The 23,153-nt window shown below is 42.9% G+C and overlaps 1 protein-coding gene across 12 annotated transcripts in view; it reads left to right on the top strand.

The window, feature by feature from the left end:
• Positions 1–23,153, top strand: part of GHR (growth hormone receptor) — a 311,129-nt gene that overhangs the window by 142,479 nt on the left and 145,497 nt on the right. Inside the window, exon 1 of one of the 12 annotated variants that reach the window (XM_051853403.2) lies at positions 8,505–8,622. Coding sequence (XP_051709363.1) covers positions 8,520–8,622 — 103 coding nt within the window. The 5' untranslated portion in view covers positions 8,505–8,519. 12 annotated transcript variants of the gene reach the window in all.

A 23,153-nucleotide genomic window follows, 5' to 3' on the forward strand; every position in this document is an offset into this window, starting at 1 on the left:
CATTTCATTTGGGTAAATTCTCAGGCATGGGATGGCAGGGTCATATGGTAGATCTATTTTCAGATTTCTGAGGAATCTCCATACTGTCTTCCATAATGGTTGTACTAATTTACATTCTCATCAAAAGCATATTAGGGTACTTTTTTCCCCATGTCCACACCAGCATTTATTGTTTTTTGATTTTTGCATGAGAGCCATTCTAATTGGCATGAGGTGACACCTCATCATGGTCTTTACTTGCATTTATTTCCCTGATGGCTAGTGATTCAGAGCACTTTTTCATGTATCTGCTGTCCATTTGAATTTCATGCTATGAAAAATTCCTGTTCATGTGCTTTCCCCACTTCTTAACTGGATTTTTTTATAGATTTAGTTTATTTGCTTGAAAGGCAGAGTTTCAGAGAGAGAGAGGCAGAGACAAATGAGAGGGAGAGAGAAAGACCATCTATACACTTATTCATTCCCCAAATGGCCACAATGGCCATTTATCAGCATCAGCAGTGACTCACTTTTAACACTGTGAAGTCCTAAAACACTGCTTATCTTATCGTATTAGCAGTGAAGTGGCAGTACTTGCATGGAGTAGCTCTGTGGGGAGGAGTGTACTAGGCTGTGTAACAGCAGGGTACCCCAGCCACCATTTTTTGGGCCATTTCTCAGAACCCCTCTATTTGTGTCCAGCCCAGGTTCCAAGGCTTTCAGCCCACCTTTGCAAGGTGGTTGTACTATAGCTTACACTACTATGCAGGTAGGATCTAAAGCAGGGTCGTGAACTCTAGACATTCATGACTATATCCTGAGACCTTGAAAAGCCCCCAGATATTTTATCATTGCTTCAGTATGTTGTCACCTATGGAAGGCAATGAAATACATGCAGGATGAGTTGAAGACTGCAAAACTACACTCAGGGCATAATCTGGGAAACTGGATGGGCAAACATAGATAAGCTTCCTACAGAGAATCTAGTGGTGTGAGCGATTATGTTTGTCTCACTAATTAGCTAATCAAAAGACTGGAACAGGCTGGCGCCGTGGCTCACTTGGCTAATCCTCTGCCTGTGGCACCGGAATCCCATATGGGCACCAGGTTCTAGTCCAGGTCGCCCCTCTTCCAGTCCAGCTCTCTGCTGTGGCCTGGGAAGGCAGTGGAGGATGGCCCAAGTGATTGGGTGCCTGCACCCGCATGGGAGACCAGGAGGAAGCACCTGGCTCCTGGCTTCGGATTGGTGCAGCGCCGGCCGTAGCGGCCATTTGGGGGTAAACCATCGGAAAGAAGACCTTTCTCTCTGTCTCTCTCTCTCTCTCTCACTCTCTAACTCTACCTGTCAAATAAGTTTAAAAAAAAAAAAAAACAAGGACTGGATCATAGGAAGTCTGAACTTCCTATATTCAATTCACACATGACGACGATAGAGGGTATTTCTGGTCTTTCACCTGAGATTCCGACTCTTTCAGGACAACAGCCAGTCCTTAGGTGCAAAATATCTTCCCACCACTCCAGTTCAGTATTCCAAACCAGGGCTCCTGTTAGGAGGTAGACAGCACTAAGTTTGATGTAATGTATTTGGTGGGTGGTGCTGGCAAAGGGCACGTGTTCATGAAAGCACCTGCTTGTCTGCCTTTGGCTAAAGGCTAACCCAGGTTCAACTGCAGAAGTCCAGTTTAGACTAGCTCAGCCAGCTGCTGCCTGAGATCATCCTCCACAACAAGGGGCCCAGGGCCCCTCAATCACCCAGCACCTTTCTCTAGGAAAACCTTAAGAAGCATCTGGGATTGTTGGCTTTCTCATCTGAGCATTGACATTAACAGGTTATTTTCCCAAAGCTCATTCAGTTTAAACATAGACTTAAAGTCTACATGATAAAGAATTTTAGAAATTTCAGAGCCATTAACAAAGACATCTTTTTAGGCTTAGTCCCAGCTCCTTGTAACTGCCTGCTTATCCACACGACTGTGTACCCAACTTATCATCAGGCAAAGTCCAGCAGCCACAAACCCAAAAACCACCCTTGTCTTTCGTGAGCATTAGGCATGGCAGTCTGATTTCAGATGTTTCATCAGTAGTTGCATGTGTGTTTGAACAATGCCATCAGCTGTATCATCTGAAAACCCAAAATGAATCTTCCTCCTCATCTGTAGTTAGCAGCATAAAGGCTATGATAATGTATCACATAAACACACAGTTGATCATATAGAATATTCCTGGGTGCTATCTGGCAACCACTAAACAGGCCCAGCTTGGAACACTTTTTCAGCCTCAGCTGCAAATCAAAGTCTTCTCTGGTCTCTATTTCCCAAATCTGTTCTAGATGAATCCATAGTATTTCATCAGGCACAAGTACCAGCAATCACTGTTTATGTAAGAACTTGCTGGCCTTAAGCCTTAACCTCAGTGATGAATATGTTGCATTTTCATGGCATGATTGCAGGAATTAGAGCAGGGTGGATCATGTCCCAACTACAGGGAAATCTTTCAGAATGTTTTTATAAACACAGGAGGTGGAGAGTGGAGGGAGGAGTAGCATTTGTTGTGTGTCCCTCTTCTAAACAAAGTTGAAATGACTGTGTTACAAGTAGTTGACAAGTCTCTGGATAGAGCTTGAGATAATATATATGTAACATGTATGTAATTTGGATTACAAATATGTAAATATGTACATAACATATATGTAAATATGGATTCAGATGACTGACAAAATGACCATTGCATATCCTGTGGAATAAAGTGTTGTGGATTCAAAATTCATGGGACCCTAAAATTCATGAAAGATGTTTTACTCATCCTTTAATCCCCATCCTCTAGCATTCTGGTGAGAATCTGCATTTGTTGAACACATAAGCAAATCAGCATCTAAATCCTGACCAGGGACTTCCCTGCTGCTATCTCACCATTTGTCACTGATGGTCTGTAGGGCATCAGTGTGGGGTGGGAGGGACTGAATTAGAAACCCTGTATGCTGGGAATGGTTTGTAAATAGCTGTACAACTGCAGTAGCTGGGATTTATGGACTATCCCTTGGGATAGAGTAATGTGTTTTGCTGTGTACTCCAGATTCCATCAGAATCAGAATTCTGTCCTAAATGCTGTCCTGGGAGCCTGATGCCCTTCCTAATTCTTTCCAGCCCCTTTCTAAGGGACTAAGCTCTATGCCCTATGTACCAGCCCCTGGCCAGTGACCTGCATTGAATGAACTACCCAGCCCTATCCCTCTGACACCACCTTTATCTGTGCCCCACCTACCCAATTAAATCACCTCAAATATTGACATGGAGAGATATAATGAGGCCTGCAGATCCCAAATCTAAGTTGTTTCTGTCCCTTTGGACATTGAACCTTAGATTACAAAAGACCCTGATTGGGATCCTCTGGAAAGCTGGATTCATTTCTCAGCTCCAGCCCTTAAATACCAGGTCTTGCCAATCTTCCACTAAGAGCCCATCCTGAAGTGTGAAATGCTCAAGGTCAAAAGTCAAGGTTATGTTTTTAAAATCCTTAATTTATTGATCTCTAAATATTAAACAAAGATATTTTGTACATCCTTTAATTTTTTTTCAGCAAAGCCTTGCAAATTTATGGAAGGGGAAATAATATTTAGAATATTTGACTTCTGGATAGCCATGTGCTATGTGTCAATATGAACAGATTCATCTTAGTAAATCATCTTAGTGAATGGTGTTTACCATGCTATATTTTGGGGCACTTTGGCTTTCCCCAAACTTTCCTTTTAGGAGAGAAAAATTTTGTGGCTGCCTAGCATATAAGACCTATTCCTCCTTGTCCATCATACCACTCATCTACTGCTTCTTTGGAGTAGAATGAACCATCCTTTTCTAAACAGTAGCTAATGGTGAAAGAATGTGCTATAATGAGAACCAAAGAACAAGGAAATTGGAGAAAAACTCAATAAAAGGGGTCTGTCTTGTGTTAGGATACCAGATTGGCCTGCTAGGAGCAGAATGCAGCAAAGTACCTGAAGTGCCATGCTCATATAGCCCTGGCTAGGTTTGCAAACTGGTACGGCACAGTGCTTGGCATGTGGTGTCAGGCTAGTACCATAGGCTCTGGATGTTTGCACTGAACTTAGTAAGCACAGTTGATTGTCTCTCCCTCCCCATGTAGCTATCACTAAGCCTGAATGCCTTCCATAGAGGCTCCTATAGAGGACTATAAGGAGATAGATTAACTTCTGTGCATACACTGGCCATATTTACCTGTTAAACTATTGTGTATATGGCTGTTGTGGATATGAAATGCTGAACTGTAGCTCCTTCCCAGTGTGATGTTCCGTATGTTTTTTTGCTCAACACCCAGCAGCTATGTCTGTGTGAGCTACCCTCAGCTTTACCTGCAGTTGGAGTGCTGATGGTGTCTAGGAATTTATATCCTCCTAGGGTCAGCCCTTAATCACCAACTAAGGGCCCGTGTGGACAACTAGAAACACAATTTCTGGAGCAGAGTAAACCTGTTCACACTCCTACTCAATTTTCTTATTTGTTAAATGAGAAGAAAATAGCTAGTTTAAAATCTTCAAGGGGATAAGAGAAGTAAAGAACTGCTAGGTTAAATAGGAAAAGGATTTAAGTAGCCAATAACTAAGAACTATGATTGGCCTCAAGTTGATTTGCTACAAATCATGAAACCTAAATAAACATACAAACTAAATAGACATATAAAATGTCATTTATAACAGTATATGCCTAAAAGGTACAGTGCAATAGCACAAGTTTTGGAAACAAATGTTAATAATGACTACAGAAATCTGTCTTAAAGGAGTTTATAATGCTGAAGATGGCAACAGTGTAACTAAGACTTGATAACATAACCTTATATAAGACAAAATACTACTTTACATTTAAAATTTTAATAATGAATGTTTAAAGAACTGGTTTGATGAAACTTTGATGCTCTAGTTGTTGTGCTTATAATAAAATTAAATTTGAATTGACTCTGATGCTGAGAGTGATACTGGTTAAGTCAGTTCAACTCAGCGACCATTCATGATATAGCAGACAGGATTCTGAGAGGTGTGGGCACCTGGCATTTAACCTAGTGGTTAAGACAATTGAGCCCCATATCAGGGTGCCTGAGTTCAATTCCAGGCTCCACTCCTGACTCTAGCTTCCTGCCAGTGCAGAGCCTGGGAAGCAACTATGAAGGTTCAAGTAACTGTATTCCATCCTCCTAAATAAGAGACTTGGATTGCACCTAGCCCCAGCCATTGCAGGCATTTGGGGGGTAAAACAACTCTCTCTCTCTCTCTTTCGCTCTCCCTCCCACCCCCCCTCCCTGTGTGTGTGTGTGTGTGTGCGCGCGCACGCGCACATACATGTGCAGGCATGCACACAATGCCTAATTTTAATAATAGCAAATTTGCATTTGAGTTCTAATTCCATATTAATATTCTGGGTCCAGTCCTAAGTACTTTAAATGCACTTCCTAAGTTCATCTACACAACAAAACTAAGAGGAAGATTCAGTTATTGCCTTGTTTTAGATAAGGACACAATGCCACCCCAAAGTGAACACTGAAATTGCAAGTTTAGGAGTGGCATCATGGCACAGTTTTTTAAGTCACCACTTAAAGTACCAGCATCCCGTTAGAGTGCTTGATCAAGTCCCCTTTGCTCTGTTTCCAATTCAGCTCCCTGCTAATGCAGCTGTGAAAGCAGCATATGGATGACTCAAGTACTTGGATCCCTGCCACCCAGATGGAGTTCCTGGCACCTGGCTTTGGTCTGGCCAAGTTCTGGCCGGTGAGACCGTTTGGAGAGTGAGCCAGTGTATAGAAGTTCTCTGTGGGTGTGTGTGTGTGCCACTTTGCCTTTCAAATAAACAGTAAATCTTTTTTTCAAGAAAAGTTAAAAAGTAAAAGTCCAACCTAGGCAGTCTCAGAGTGCACACTATACTGCTTCTCATGTAGTGTGCTGTGATGAGTACTGTGTGTGCCAGAGTTAAAGCTGAGTGGGCCAGGGAAGAACTGAAGCCAGGGAGCTAACTCAGATTAGGCTTCTTATGTAAGGAGCTTGGTTGGGATGGTGGCCAGTCAGAACTGTGGCCAGTTATTAGACCAACATGTAAACATGGATCGTCATTTCCCAAGAGATAGTCAGGAGAACTTGGATTTTGATATCTGGGGACTCTGGATTAAACTTTTGCCCTGAAATAATTATGTTGTAACAGATACTAGTGATAATAAATTTTGTTGCTTTAAAACCAAACTTTTACTGAAATGGAAATCCTAGGATTCTCATGATAGCTAACTAATTATTCACTGCTATAGGAACTTAAACTGATTCCTAGAAGTTACATTTGGCTTACCTCATCAGTCTAGCTAAAGAGTTACATCCAAATGACAGGAGGTGATACCATAAGCTGTAAATACTCCAAGGTTCAGATTCTTTTTTTTTTTTTCCACAGGCAGAGTTAGACAGTGAGAGAGAGAGAGACAGAGATTCTTGATGTTTAGTATGGTGTTTAGACTTTAATGTTATATCTCATTATTTTATATATGTGTAAATATCATTTACTATTAATGTTAAAATAAATATTCTATTTATATTATATGAAATAGGTATTATATAGCCATTCCTTGCTATCTGTAGACCCCTATGGATACCAAATTCCATTGGTTCTCAAGGCTGTTATATAAAATGGTGTAGTATTTGCATTAACCTACCCACATCCTTCCTATAAATCATCTTACATATACTATGATGCATTGTAGTTTCTATACAAATAGGTAGAATATATTGTTTAGGGAATAGTTACAAGAAAAAAACTACAACTTTTCAATACATAAGTAATTTAAAAAATATTTTTCATCTGTGGTGGGTTGAATCCAAAGATACAGAATCTATGGTTTTGAAGGGCTGACTCTATTTTTTAAAATAACTTTTAGTGAGGAACGGGTAATCACTTCGGACAGTTGGCATTTCTTCCAGAGGCTAAATCAGTAGCCAGCATTTATAGAGGCAATACCACTTGTACACCTTTGAAGAAGATTTAGAAATCTTCTGGGCCACTGACCACACCCTCTGGCAATGTCCAGCCCTGTTGTCCACAAGGGCTTTCCCCCCACAATTCTAGGAAGGTGGAAAGATTCTTGTGGGAAATCAACCCTGGGTGTTCTCTTCTGTATTGTTCATGAGTTTTTCATAAATGCAGAGGCTTCAAAGCAAAAGGGAGCCCCCTCGCCTCTCTAACATTTCTATAGGTTTCTATCACATATATGCACTACCTCAGGCACTTTTAAAGCCTGTTTCTAAATATATGCCTTCTTACAAAAACTTCCAATCCTTGTAGGATTAGCATTCCTCATTTGTATATAGGACGTGTATCAGATATAACATTGTTCTCGTACCATCTTTCTGTTAGGATTTATCCTCACAAATTAACGACAGTGGAGGCAAGCTTATGAGAACTAGAATCTTCAGTTCACTGGAATTTATTCTCTTATTAATAGCTTAGAAAAAGAACATTGTCAGAAAAATAGATTATATCAAGAATTTGTTTTAAAATAAAGTTAGGATGTCTTCTTTGCTCTTAGTGATCTGTTTCATGATGTGATGGAAAAATATTAACCAATCACAATAGCTGTGTGCTGTGAACCCAGTCCTGTCAGCAATCAACTCCGTGGTTATGAGGAAAAGCTCTTAATTTCTCTGAGCTCACTAACTCAACTACAAATAAAAATTTTTGAAGAAACCATTCTAATCTATCCCTTTCATCTTCAAAATTATTACTAATTGTCATTTCTTAGATTCAGATGTGCTGCCTGGGAAGGGATTTCCTCACGTCAGGCCGTCTGCAGGCCACTGGGATAGGCTTTCTCCTGGGCATGTTGGTTTTAGTCTGTGGACAGTATGATGACAAGGAAGTGCTGCTCACCAGGTCTGCAGGGTGTGCAAAGATAAGGATAGCCAACGTGCTTAAATGGCAGCCATAGGAATCAGCATATCCTGACAGCCTACTGTAGTGGATGAAAACTAACAACAGAAAGTTTGATAAGGATAAATATAAACTCCTGTATCTAGGTTTAAGAACATCAACTTCACAAAGGAAAGAAATAGCGGTCCTGGCACAACATGTACTCAGTGAGACTTAAAGGTGTTTTCAATGCAAGTGTAATACGGCTGACCTGCTATGGTGTCCCGCCAAAGCAAGCTAGTGCAGACTGAGTTAATAGAGGTAGAGAGCCTAGAGCAAGGAAAATGCCAGTCCTCTGGACTGCCTTGGCCAAATTTCTAGAAGTGTGGTGAGTTCTGCACATCGTGATTAAAGGGGCACAAGCAAAAACAGTGCTAGTGGTAAAGACCCTTAGGGAAATCATGTGAAGGGACAGGAGATATTCAGTCTGAAGGAGCCATGGTGAGATGCCAGTTTTAAAAATCAGTCATATTGGGGTGATATGGCAGTTTATATCACTGCCTGCAATGCTGGTACCCAATATGGGCTCAAGTGTGTGTCCATGCTGCTCCACTTCTAGCTCCCTGCTAAAGGCCTGGGAAAAAGCAGCAGAAGATGGCCCAAGTACTTGGACCCCCTACCACCCTCACTGGAGACCTGCATGAAGCTTCTGGCTCCTGGCCTTGGCTTGGCTCAGCCCTGGCCTTGAGGCCATCTGGTGAGCGAACCAGCAGATGGAAGCTCTCCCTCTCTCTGTCTCTCCCTCCCTCTGTCTGTAAATCTGACTTTCAAATAAATAAATAATTCTCTTTAAAAAAAAAATCCATCATATTGAAGAAGGCCAATTCTGTTTCAGTAGCATGGTAAAATAGTATGAGAAACAAAATGCAGCCTTGGGAATGAAAAACTATAGGTATAGAGGCCGACATTATAACACAGTGCGTTAAGCCACGGCCTTCTATGCCAGCATCCCATATGGGCGCTGGTTTGGGTCCTGGCTGTTCCGCTTCCAGTCCAGCTCCAGAGGAAATGGCCCAATTTCTTGGGTCCCTGCGACACATGTGGGAGACCTGGATAGAGTTCCAGCCTCCTGGTTTTGAACTGACTCAGCCCCATCCTTCTGACCATTTTTGGAGTGAACAAGTAGATGGAGGATCTCCTCCCCTCCCCTCCCCAACCCTCCCTTCTCCTCCCCTCCCCTCTCCTCTCCTCTCTCTGTAACTCTGCCTTTCAAGTAACTAAAAAACTTTAAAAAAATGTAGGTATAAGTTTTAGTTTTATCAGTTTCAATTCTGTGACAGAAAATTGTTTAACTTCTTATATTCCTATCTTTTTATAAATGACTAAAATTGTATATATTCATTGTGTAAAATGTGATATGTATGCATTTTGGGATGGTTAAATCAGCCTGATTAACATACCGTCAGCTGATGTACTTATTTTTTTTATTTATGGTGAGAACATTTAAAACACTGCTTGAGACGTCCACATACCTTATTGTACTACCTATGTTCAAGTCCTAACTCTGATCCCAGTCCCAGCTTCCTGCTAATGCACATCCTGGGAAGCAGTAGGTGATGGCTCAAGTGATTGGGTCCCTGCCACCCACATTGTGGGGAGCAACTGGGAGCAACTCGGACTAGACTAAGTTACTGGAATTAAGACTTATTCTATGCATCTGCTCTCCCACACTATGGCGCTGGGAGAGGAGGAAACAGCTTCTACACAGCTGCCTCCAGTTCAACCAATAAACTGTAGGACCTGCTCCTGATTGGAGGAGAGCAGCGTACTCAGCATGTGGGTAGCAGAGTTGGGATTGGTGGAAGAGGACTATAAAGGAGGAGAGAGACAACATGCACCAGGAACATCTAAGAGGAACATCTATCTGAAGGAACACCTGTGCAGCCCCCGAGAGAGCCGGCCGGCGGTGTGCCGCTCCCCCGTGGAAGCGGGGAAAGTGGCTAGGGGGAACCGCCCTTCCACGGAGGTGGAAGGGACGGTAGCCAACCCGGGAAGAACCAGCAGCAAACCTGGGGAGGGCTGAGCAGACAAAAGAACAGCGCAGGGTCCTGTGTCGTTCCTCCATGAAGACGGGGAGCGACACCACATGTGCACTCAAATTGAGTTCTTGGCTCTTGGCTTTCACTTGGTCTAGTCCCTGCTGTTGTGGCATTTGAGGAGCAAGCCAGAAAATTGATAGATATCTGTGTCTCCCCCTTTTCCTCCCTGGGTAATCACCATTCTAACCTCAGTTCTATGAATTTGACTTTTTCATATTTCTCATATAAGTGAGATAATGCAGTATTTGTCTTTTTGTATCTGGCTTATTTATGTAGCATAATATACTCCAGATTCATGCATATTGCAAGTGATAAGTTTTCCTTTGTTTTCTAAAACCAAGCAGTATTCCATTGTGCATATATAGCTCATTTCCCATTCATCCTTGTTCAGAAAGTCATCCATGAGAATCTTGATAGCATGTAAAATACAAAGTACAGGTATTAGTTGAGTTGGGTTGTCTATAAAGGCTAATCACTTTATGTACCTTCTCTTCAAGAGAGGAGAAACAAGGGAAATTTCGTTGCTGTTTTGAGAAAATACTTTATGCCAGTTTCAATGATCAATGATCCAACAGTAAAATGAGTCACCAGATCAGACAGAGCTAAGGTTCAGGTGTGGTGAGCAGAGGTTACCTGCTTAGGTACTTTTTTTTTTTTTTTTTTTTTTTGACAAGCAGAGTGGATAGTGAGAGAGAGACAGAGAGAAAGGTCTTCCTTTTGCCGTTGGTTCACCCTCCCATGGCCGCCACGGTTGGCGTGCTGCGGCCAGTGCACCGCGCTGATCCGAAGCCAGGAGCCAGGTGCTTCTCCTGGTCTCCCATGGGGTGCAGGGCCCAAGCACTTGGGCCATCCTCCACTACCTTCCCGGGCCATAGCAGAGAGCTGGCCTAGAAGAGGGGCAACCGGGAAAGAATCCAGCGCCCTGACCAGGACTAGAACCCGGTGTGCCGGTGCCGCTAGGTGGAGGATTAGCCTATTGAGCCGTGGCGCCGGACTTAGGTAATCTTGTGTCTCACCTATGACCATGCAATTTCATATGATAATTTTTTTATTTACCCAATGAATTTCCACATGCAATTTTATTTGAACAAATAACTCAGCAATTTTTTTAAAAGAAAAAAACAACAGGCAAGATGATCCTTGAGGTCCCTTTCTTCTCCTTGGTATATGTGGACTTGTCTATTCTTAGAACTGATATTCACTGGGATATACAAGCTACTGCTAGCAAATGAATAATAAAATTATCTAAATATGTTGCTCCACTATACATTCTCAGGGAATTATGTTAGTAAGTCATAGAAAGATGTTCAGTTGTAACAAACAAAAGAGATTTCTGCTACCTTTTTATTGTTCTTTACATGGCTATACAGCTATCAATTTATGCTTATTCCACCCATGTCCCTGGCAAAAGATAGAATTAACTGACCAATATTTTGACTCTGGGGTTTCTTTTAAACAGCTGATATTTAAATCTGTCTCATCCTCTCTAGCTGGTCTCCTAGGAGCATTAATCATAAGAAACAGCTGAACTTGTAAATTTTCTAACAATGAATTCTTTCTTCTTGAAATGCATGGAAGTAAGTACCCAGGTGCTAGCTGCACCCAAGTGCCTTTTCTAAAGAAACAGGATTGGCAAACCAAACATTCACCCTGGGTCAGTGATTAAGAATTAAACCATGAACTTGCTACTCATACTTTTTGGTTAGTTTGCTTGTATGTCTTTAGAAAAGATGACTCAATACAAGGAGTAGCTTCATGGTTCACTAGGTAATTTCTTTCAAGATATACATAATCAGAAAACTATTTTTGGAAAGGAGCTCACAGAACTTATGTTTATAGTAGTTTTCAGAGGTAGAGGGTCCAGATAAGGATTTCTCAACTCTGACAATGTTGATATTTTAAACCAGGTCATTTTTCTGTGGTGGGAGATGTCCTGTATATTATAGCATGTTCAGTAGCACCCATGACCTCTACCTAATAGCCACCAGTAGTACCCCCTCCTCCGCTGTAACACCCCAAGTGTCTGCAGACACTGCTAAGTGCTGCACTGCGGACCACTGATCTACATTCAGTGATTGCATATTGATCTCACAGTGCCCAGGATTGTTGTGGGGATTAAGTTAGAAAAAACATGGTTAGGAGTTTCTAAAAGCAATTCAAGGCTGAGTGTTTAGCACAGTGGCTTGAGTCTGCACTGGGCAAGTCTGTATCCCATATCAGAGTGCCTGACTTAGGTCTTGGCTACTGTGCTTCTGCTCCAGCTTCCAGTTGGTGCATATCCTCCAAGGGAGCATATGATGAATCCCTGCGTGGGTCCCCGAAACTCACATGGGACACCTGGGTGGAGTTCCAGGCACCTGGCTTTGGCCTGGCCCAGCCTTGACTTCTGTGGTCCTTTAGGGGAGTGAGCCAGTGCATGGAGGATCTCTCTATATATCTGTTTCTGTCTCTCTGCCTTTCAACTAAAATGTAAACAAATAAATTTTTTATTAAGTAAAACATATACTTATGGTACATTTCTTTTCACTGGTTCACTTGTTCAGTCATTCATGTTAGGTTGTTTTTTGTTTTTGTTTTTGTTTTTTGAGCCAGGTGCTAGCAACCCATAAATAAATTAACCTTGGGAGGTACAAAGGTTTCCGGGTAAAGAGATTATAAGAAAAAGAAAGCATATGTGAGACATAATGAATGTATGTATATAGCATACAAAATTGTTGTGGGAATCCTGAGAAAGGAAAGGCTGTTTCTGATCCAGTTAGATCATACAAGTGAAGCTCTTTAATAGGAGCTACCAACTGACTAATCATTACTAATGCCCTTTCCTTCAGTGCTATATATTCCTGCCATTTTGGCAAAAATATTTCAGATGCATGCTAATAGTATAGAGCACAGCCTTAGATTTATTGTTTCTTGGGAGCACTCTTAATGTGCTGTCAACTGTGAATGGGGGGGGGGGAGGGTGGCCAGTGCTGTGGCGCAGTAGGTTAATCCTTTGCCTGTGGCATTGGCATCCCATATGGGTGCCAGTTCTAGTCCCAGCTGCTCCTCTTCCGATCAGCTCTCTGCTATGGCCTGGGAAGACAGTAGAGGATGGCCCAAACACTTGGGCCCTTGCACCCATGTGGGAGACCTGGAGGAAGTTCCTGGCTCCTAGCTTCAGATTGGCCCAGCTCCAGCTGTTGAAGCCATTTGAGGAGTGAGCCAGGGGATAAAGACTGTATGTTACTCTCTCTCTCTCTCTCTCTCTCTCAAATTACTAAAATCTTAATAAAAAAAAGTGAATGAGGAACTGAAGTGAAGTTGTCATAGACCACCATTAGTTTGCCCTGACTATTTTCATACCTGCTCCAGTAACAGCAAACAGTTGAACAAAATTAATAAAAACAAGTCTGACCTGGACTTCCTTAAGTAGAGCAGTCCTAAGTAGATCCTTCAAGTAGAAGAATTAAGTCTGTTTCAGTTCTGTTGATTCAGAAAGAAAAAGAGCATCGTGTACACCTGTTTTAAGCAATAAATCTGACATTGAATATAGAGAAGAGATAATTCTGCTTATGTAATTTCCAAGGAAGTTTGATTGACCATCACTAAAGTACCAGACTCTGCAAACTTCATGATTAAGTATTTATTCACAAATCCCACATAAAAGCTGATGTGTCTGATTGAGCCACATTGACTTTAATGGCTGCCTGCCTTATTTTCTGCTTTAAACTGCCCCTGCAATTTGATCCGTTCCATGTTCCAGAGGCTCTCAGAGTTGTTAGCTTTAGCATGTACTGCTCTGATGGTTATGAGTCACATTTGTTTTGGAAGATCACCCTTAAAGCCTGTCACTCATGCTTGTTTATCAGGAATTCAACAACTTAAACATCAGTTAACAAATCCCCATGAATGCAGTCACATTTGAGTGCTTACAACAAATGCTTCCTGTCATTTCTCCCTCAACAGCCTAGAGAATTAATTGCTGACAGAGCAAATAGGAGACATCCATAAGCACTTAATAAAAGAAACATGGGAGAGTGTGATAAGTGAAAATCCAGCTGTTGAAATTAGAGTAATTGATATGAGATTAAATTTCATTAATCTTAAGATCTAGTTTTTCCTACCAGAGGAATCAATCTGTTGTATTTAAGGTTACATCAATATGGAACATTCCACATACTGAACTATCACATGCCTTTAAAATAACCAGGCCATGCTGTTTTCTTAAGCATTACAAGTGATACAAACAGCTGACAGGTGGATCTCTTGGTACATTGTTGGTTCTTGTGAAAAATTTCCCAACATTACACTAGTTTCAGCCTTATTATACAATATAAGAAACAAGCATAGCACATAAAGCACCACATATATGTCAATTGCATAATGTGGCAACTATCAAAGCTGTTTTATGATTTATAAAGCAGGGACTAATTTTATAGCAGGAACTCAGTCATGTCTTATCTCTGCATTGAGCGGGTGTCTTAAGATTTCTTCACTTGGAACTATTCATAACATTATGAGAAATTAATTTATTCAAAAATATTTGTTGAGCACCTGATGTATGTCAGGTACTATTCTAAGTTCATGCAATGACTCAGTGAACAAGAGGGACAAAAACTGCTGTCATGAAATTGTTTTTAGTGGGAGGAGTGGAGAGGGCACACAGGTGAGACAGACAATTGGCTACAAAAGAAATAAAGACCTAGTATTTTCAAGGTGGAAAGGGCTATGGAAGACTGTTTTATTCATTCCTTATCTGAGTGTACCCACATGTTGATCTTGAATATTTTATCAAATCTGATAGGTTTTAAGTGTTAGAAACCTATGAAAAATAATTTGAAACTAAACCAAGTATCTTTGTGTCCTTTCTGACCAAAAGCTTCAGGACCAACTGTATCCATTTACTGAGGAAGCCCAGGCCTAGAGGGTTGAGGATTACATGAATTTACCTAGGAATTGAAGTGGTTACTGATAGGACCAGGAACAAGGTGCAGGCTCCTGCTATGGTATGTTTTCCTCCATAGATTAGCCTTTGTCAGCAAATAGCAACGTTGACTGAATCGATGGAAAAAATCTGTTTTGGAACATTGAAAACCAGGAAATGTCTGCTTTTGCCTTCACTGCAGTGTGGTTGTTAGCAGAGGTCTATGAATGAGGTTGATAAGACCCTTATGAAATCACTCTGCCCTCTCATGTGACAGAGTTAGTACCTAACTCATGCACCCTATTCGTTTTCCTCACAAATTACCAAGGAGTATTTCCCTCTTCCTGGAGCACTGGAAGACTAGATTATGATGGGCTCATTGGCTTCCCTGTCTCCATCCCTGTTCCTCCCATAATTTGGATTTGGCCATTATTCTTTCCACTAAATTATGTGATGAAAATGTTTTGTATAAATCCAGAGTAAGAACAGAATTGAAAAAGCATTGCACACTGTGATGGAGAGTAGTAAATTGACATCCAAGTCATGGCTTCTGGACCTCCCACTGTAGGCAGTCTTGCAGCAGCCTGGTTTCCCCAGTTGTCAGTGTGATTTTAAAATCTTCCTATTTATCAAACTTGTTGTTAATATTGGAAGGGTAAGAGATTATGCCTGTCACTGCATTCTGAAAACTAATTTGCAGCGCATACCGCAGCAACATCAGTTGCTTCTGCCTCTTCCTTCTCTCAAAACAAGTTGCTACAGGAATAGACAAGTTATTTTAGAGGTTGCTTGCATTCATTATTTTAGTTAATATTAATTAAAATTAATATTCTGAGAGTTGGAAGGGACCTAAGAGGTCCTTATGGAAACAACCTTGGCTGTTCCTTAGAATGAACTGGGAGGTTTTTGAAAAATACAGATTTCCAAACCCCATACTTAGAGGTGCTTATGCAGAGGATCTGGACAGACATCCTGGAGGGAGTTTATGAGTGAGTTGGATTGACTGGCTGGTTGGTTGCTCTCTCAGTCAATTTTATGGTTGGTTGCCCCATCAGTTAGTTTTAGGAGAGCTCTAAACCGGAGTCTGAAGATTAGCTGTTTTGGGATACCTTGCTCCAACTTCCTGCTGCTGCTGAACTCCTCCGCATTATTTGCAGCTTTACTTAGAAATGGAAACCCACAAATGGCTCAAGCTCTCACCTTTTCCACTCGAGCAGCTTGCCCCTAAGTCCCCCATTACTTCGCACCACACTTGACAGCTGCTACTGCCAAGCATCGACATTAATCCCGCTGACATCTCTCCTTTCCACCTGCTGCCCTCTAGTGGGAGTGCTGACAAGCAGCAAAATATTTCACTAGGGCACCTGGGGAGTTGCCAGGGTGAGTTGGCTGGCTCACAAAGGTCAAAGCAGGTCTCCACCAGGATGTCCACGGAACACAGCTATGCCAGAAATCATTAGGGTAGTCTCAAGTTGTGAAGCACTGTTAGCACACAAGTTACAGTGAGAGCAGAGCTTTATAAAAGCAGTGGCACCTATTCACGGGCTTTTTCCAGGGTTCAGCAATCTACCTGGAAAAAATACCTTGGGATATTTTTACTTCCTTGTCCTTAATTTCTTTCTTCTATCATTTTCCCAAATGCTACTTGATGCCAAAGAATGCAGTTCTCCTCTACCTCCTGCAAGCTTTGGATTTTCCAAATCTTGCAATAAATAATGTATTATAAATTAAAATAAAAACCTTACAGGTTACTTACTTCCAGTCACCAAGTGAAATAGCCACACAAATTTCTGAATGTTGTCCTTCAGTGATGTGCTGTTCCTGTATCTATCCAAGATCTTTGAAGTGATGCAGTGGACTTTTTTTTTTTTTTTTTTTAATTTTTTTTTTTTTTTTTTTTTTTTTTTGACAGGCAGAGTGGACAGTGAGAGAGAGAGACAGAGAGAGAAAGGTCTTCCTTTTGCCGCTGGTTCACCCTCCAATGGCCGCGGCGGCCGCGCGCTGATCCGATGGCAGGAGCCAGGATCCAGGTGCTTTTCCTGGTCTCCCATGGGGTGCAGGGCCCAAGCACCTGGGCCATCCTCCACTGCACTCCCTGGCCATAGCAGAGAGCTGGCCTGGAAGAGGGGCAACCGGGACAGAATCCGGCGCCCCAACCGGGACTAGAACCCGGTGTGCCGGCGCCGCTAGGCGGAGGATTAGCCTAGTGAGCCGCGGCGCCGGCCTTGCAGTGGACTTTTACACGGGAGTCACTGAAGTTGAGTTTCAGAGCACTGTGTTATGTTATACAACAAGTCAAAAATCTAGAATTAGAGATCAGGTCTGGCTGGTGGAAAGCCCTCATGTCTTCTTTAGAGTTTACTTTGTGTTTATTAGTTGTTTGTCTTGTACTTAGGAAATAGTAGTAGGAAATAAATAATAACTTCCAGGTAAATGACATTATATTCATAGTAAAATCATTCAGTTTTTCTTTTAGTGAATTTTTAATAATCAGTGTGTCTATGCACAATCCCCAATTACTTATTTTAATATTCTTGTTTCCAGTTATTTTTAGCAGAGGAGCTTGGCAAAGTCTATGTTTGGGTAGGAGGTAAAGACAGCAGAAAACACACACCTTATGGGAAATTGAGACTGGATTTCACAATGTGGATGCCACATACTTCTGCAAGCTTTAGGTGAACTAATTATATTAACCAGCAGAGTAGAAGTTGTAGTCCAAGATTGTTAATATCCCTGTAAATAATTTTTGTTAACATATTTTCCCTTAGGAAGTATAAACAATGTGGGATTTAATTTGGCTGGTTTTTATTATTACCATTGTTTCATCTTGATTTTTATTGGAGTTCTGTCATGCAACATATTCAGTTTAACTAGAATGCAAACATGCATGTGCACACATACATACACACATATGCACATACATGAATGCTAGTGCATGCATATGCACACTCACCTATAACTGCCTTCTTTCCCTGTGATGGTAGAAAATAATGACTCCACGTATATAGGAGAGGTGCTCTGTGTCTCACACCCACTTTAACCCTCAGTGTCACTGATATAGTGTGGAAAAAGTAAAAAATAAGATCTAAATTCCAGTTCCCTGTCCTGCCTTTTTTAAACTTTGTTACATTGGCCAAGTAAACAGCAACCTGTAGGCCTCAATAGTGCATGTAAAACCAGGATACTACTAGGTGTGTGCCTCAGTTGAACAGGCTTATCCGAAGGGTTCCTGGAAGATCTTTCCAATTCTCTGAGCTATCCCTCGATTTGTATGACAGTTGAAGCCCCTGAATATTTTAAATGAACAGTGTGAATTAAAAGTAAACAGCTATCAGTGGGATCTGTTATTCTACTGCTTGCATGAATGGTGCTTTGTCTTCCCTTCTGATTTGGACACTGTTCAGATTCCTTCAGTCTGGTGTTCTCTCTTGTGGTTTTTCTAATTCACAAATATTCTATATCCAAACCCTAAATTGTCATAGTTAAATGGACCCTAGGTTAAACATTTTGTAAACCAAATATACTTATGTAAATGATGCTATTTTATTCATGGTGTGTGAGTTCACATTTTTCTGGTGTGTGACATATGCCATTGAATGGCCGAAGGTACAGCTCCAGGCAGTCGGGCTTTACCCACACCCGATGCCTGGAATGTTCCATGTAACTTCCTGTGCTCCTTTCCGACACCCAAGCACCAACAAGCCTGCAGGCTGCAAGAAGTATAGCCTCACATCTTGTGCTGTACAGTTTTTTTTTTAGTTTGCTATAATTTCCTGGTATTAAATCAAAATTGAAAAAAAATTATCTCTCAAATGTTAATGCCTTTAAAGTTTCAGGATACCAAAGAACAACTATATTTTTCTTTTTTGATGAATAAATACTAAGCAATATACCAAGGTACTGCTTTTAACAAACATAAGTAAGACTGAGAAAGAAGAATATGTAGGGTAGCAGTGCTAAGCTGGCTAGTATCGCAGGTGCCTGTGTAGCATGGGGATAAGAAAACAGAACATGGTTAAGAGAACAGGCCATACTGAATCCTGGCTCTATCATCATTAATTGTGCAAACACAGGGAAACCACTTTGTGTCTCTGTACTTCAGTTTCCTCACATACAAAAGGGTACAATTATAATGCCTAGTACATGAGGATTGAATAAGTTAACATGTGTTAAAAAAAACTTTCGAAACTACCTGCACATAAATGCTCTCTGAGTGTAAACTATTATAAAAACTAAAGAAAAAAAACCAGAATCAGTGTTGTGGAACTCAGAAATGGGGGTGTCACATGGGCTATCAGAAGAGAAGTTCAATCTGCCCAATTCTCTTCTTTTACTTCACCAGTATTTGGCCTTAGTTGTTCAGTTTTATCCAGGTGAAACATGAAAGTTTCATGGACGTCACAATCCAAAGAAAAAAGTGATCTATCAGGGCTGAGTGAGAGATGTCTTTGGGATGTCTTTCCAGCCTTCATCCCTCCTCCCAGGGCCCCAGTGACCTCAAAGGGCCCTTCTTGCCAGGCCATGAAACGTATCTGAGCCAGAGGGCTGGGACCACAGCCAAAGCTGATGAAGGTGCAGAATGTATGACTAAAAAAAGCCCAAACACGTGGCACTGAGGAGAGCAGATGTTTGTTGGAAAAATAGTTTATAAATAACATGGAAAGGGAAGGGGGTCTAGGGTCAAAATATTGAGTCGTCGGATACAGGAGGATACAGGAGGTCAATCTCACCATTTCTAATGCTGAACCCAAAGGTCATTAAAAAGTGGGCTCCCTGCGTAAAACTAACTTCTCCACCTGTGTGGGGAGCAATCCGGACTAGACTAAGTTGCTCGAATTAGGACTTATTCTATGCATCTGCTCTCCCACAATATGGCGCTGGGAGAGAAGTAAACAGCTTCCGCACAGCTGCCTCCAGTTCAACCAATTAACTGTAGGACTTGCTCCTGATTGGAGAGCAGCGTACTCAGCCGAGTTGGGATTGGCGGAGGAGGACTATAAAGGAGGAGAGAGACGGCATGCACCAGGAACATCTATGGGGAACATCTAAGGGAACCCGTGCAGCCCCCGAGAGAGCCGGCCGGCGGTGTGCCGCTCCCCTGCGGAAGTGGGGAATGTGGCCAGGGGGAACTGCCCTTCCACGGAGGTGGAAGGGATAGTAGCCAACCCGGGAAGAACCAGCAGCAAACCCGGGGAGGGCCGAGCAGATGAAAGAACAGCGCAGGGTCCTGTGTCGTTCCTCCACGAAGAGGGGGAGCGACATAATGGTGCCGTGACTCGGATAGGAAACCTAGCTCGGATAGGAAACTTAGGACGGATATGAAACTTAGGAGGGAAGAAACGGGAAGAATTGGGAAAATATCGGAGAGAGAGACTAGCAAACAGCCTAGGGAAAAGCCGGACGAAAAGGGTGCCGGAGGAAGCTATTGAAAGCCTAGGCATAGATTCGGATGCAGACTACGGGGGGAAGCTGGGAGAAATCTCTAAGGTCGAAAGCGAAAGTGAAAGCTAGAACAAACAGACTCGGACGCGGACTGTGGGGAGAGGCCAGGAGAAATGAGGGAGGAATATCGTTGGAGGAAAGCTTGGGGAAACATACCGGGTAGAGAAAAGTGTTAGGGAAATTGAAGCCGCGGGGGGCAGGCCAAGGCGGAAACGAAAGCCACTTTGGGATTCTCAAGTTAGCCCGGGAATAGGGGGCGAAAAGTTAAAACCAGAAGCTGAGACACAAGCCAGATTGGGATCCGTCTGATTAGCCCGGGGAGCAAAGGACGGGAAGCCAAATCGTGGGGCGGAGACGTACGCTGGGTTGAATTCGCCAGGCTAGCCCGGGGAACTTAGAATAAATCCTAGTGGTGGAGACGCAAGCTACGCTGTGTTACTCGCGGAAGCCGCCGCGTGCAGAGAGAGCACGGGGCGTGAATAGATAGGGAACGCTGGTGTAGGCCGTGGTTCAGACGCGAAGGGCGTGGAGACCGCGGAGCGCGGAGCCAAGCCGCGCAAAGCCGGGAAGCCGCGCAGATGAGGCGCGGGCTGAAGCGGCTCAGAGCCGGCGAGGCGCGGAGAAGCAGCCTCGGGGCGGAGCCCGCTGGCGGGGCGAGGCGCCGGGAAGCTGCGCGGAGCCGTGAAGCTGCCGGCAGGGCGAGGCGCCGGGAAGCCGCGGGGATAAGAGAAAACAGAAGTTTGGAAGTGAAGTAAAAGAGAAATGGGAATGCTGGAAGATAGAAGTGAAATGGGAGAGGTAGGAATGCCCGGAGATAGAGAAATAGAGAAAAATAAGGCCTCCCCTCAACATGCCAATTAGAGGGCTTGGATTCGGTCTGCCTAATCAAGTGAGGCGATGAGCACCTGCGGGCAGCTAGCAGCTTATGCGCCGCAGGTCACCGAAGACAGGCACGAATTAACATCAGTAAAGCTTCCCCACAATGCAACAATTAGGAGGCTTGGATTCGGTCTGCCTGATTTAAGGCGGTAAGCGCCAGCAAAGCTCGACCAGAGTATGAGCTGCAGGTCACCGAAGATAGGCACGAACCAACACTAATAAGTCTCCCCCACAATACGGCAATGAGAAGGCTTGGATTCGGTTTGCCTGATAGGTTTTGTAAACACCTGCAGGCAGTTCTAGCAGAGCAGAGCATGCGCTGCAGGGCACCGAACACAGGCACGCATCAGCGCCTAAAAACCTCCTCACAATGGCGAAGAGAGGACCCGGATTCGGTTTTCCTGATTGATAGGACTTGTAAGAGCCTGTGGCAACTCTAGCAAGTACAGCAGAGTGTGTGCTGCGGGACACCGAAGACAGGCGCGTATCAACGCCAAAAAATAAAAAGAAAGGGGGATCTGTGGGGAGCAATCCGGACTAGACTAAGTTGCTCGAATTAGGACTTATTCTATGCATCTGCTCTCCCACAATATGGCGCTGGGAGAGAAGTAAACAGCTTCCGCACAGCTGCCTCCAGTTCAACCAATTAACTGTAGGACTTGCTCCTGATTGGAGAGCAGCGTACTCAGCCGAGTTGGGATTGGCGGAGGAGGACTATAAAGGAGGAGAGAGACGGCATGCACCAGGAACATCTATGGGGAACATCTAAGGGAACCCGTGCAGCCCCCGAGAGAGCCGGCCGGCGGTGTGCCGCTCCCCTGCGGAAGTGGGGAATGTGGCCAGGGGGAACTGCCCTTCCACGGAGGTGGAAGGGATAGTAGCCAACCCGGGAAGAACCAGCAGCAAACCCGGGGAGGGCCGAGCAGATGAAAGAACAGCGCAGGGTCCTGTGTCGTTCCTCCACGAAGAGGGGGAGCGACACACCTGTGCTTGTTTTTTCTTTGATATTTGTGAGTTTAGCAGTAAACATTTCTAAACAGAATCTCTTTCTTTGGAATATGGTAAGTTGAAAAACATGTGTCTATATTTAAGGACAAACAGATAAGAAAAAAAAGCAAGAAATAAAACCCATTAAGACTTTATTCCTTTCTGAGGATGATCTAAGGCTAAAATGCTGCAGAAATTGGAGTGTTTGTGGATCTTATTGAAATGATTTTCTTCTCTCAACAAAATGCCCATCACCAAGAAATGAAGAATCTGAACACAGTTGTTATAAATTTAAAAATGATATCAATAACCTAGGAAAATTATCTCTTTTTTCTCCCTTTCTCTCTTGGGTTTTGTTTTATTTTTCCCTCATCAAAGCCAGAAGGGATCTGAATTCTGGTCCAGAGCTCCCAAGACCAGAGGGTCAGGGAAAATCAGCCAGACACTGAAGCTATGATCTTATCAGTGCCCTAAGCTCCTCCCCCTTTCTTCCTGGGAACACTGTGCAAACACATCTGCTTGATCTTTTGGTTTAATGGCAAAGGTTCTGCTCTCTTCTTCTTCATTTGGGAATATGAATTTAGGGGAATATAGTTGGCTCTTTTGTTTTGTTTTTGTTTTTAAGAAATAGAGACTTAACTTATTCTCACAAACAGTTTCCCTGACTCTGGAAGACCTTAGACAAACCAAAGAAGATGAGACGCTTAGGGGACCTTGTGCCTTCCCCTGGAGCCAGACTACATTACCTAGTCACCATTGCCTCTTGTTCCCATCCCACCCAGCCTCCACCATACTTTGTGGTCACACATCTAACCCTTACTGTGAAATACCCAGGAAGCGGAGCCCATTGGCTAAGGGTCTGCCTTCTGATTGTGAATGAACTTTTTTTTTTTTTTTTTTTTTTTTTTGACAGGCAGAGTTGACAGAGAGAGAGACAGAGAGAAAGGTCTTCCTTTGCCGTTGGTTCACCCTCCACTG

This window comes from Oryctolagus cuniculus, chromosome 14, assembly GCF_964237555.1.
Source record: "Oryctolagus cuniculus chromosome 14, mOryCun1.1, whole genome shotgun sequence".
Lineage (NCBI taxonomy): Eukaryota > Metazoa > Chordata > Mammalia > Lagomorpha > Leporidae > Oryctolagus > Oryctolagus cuniculus.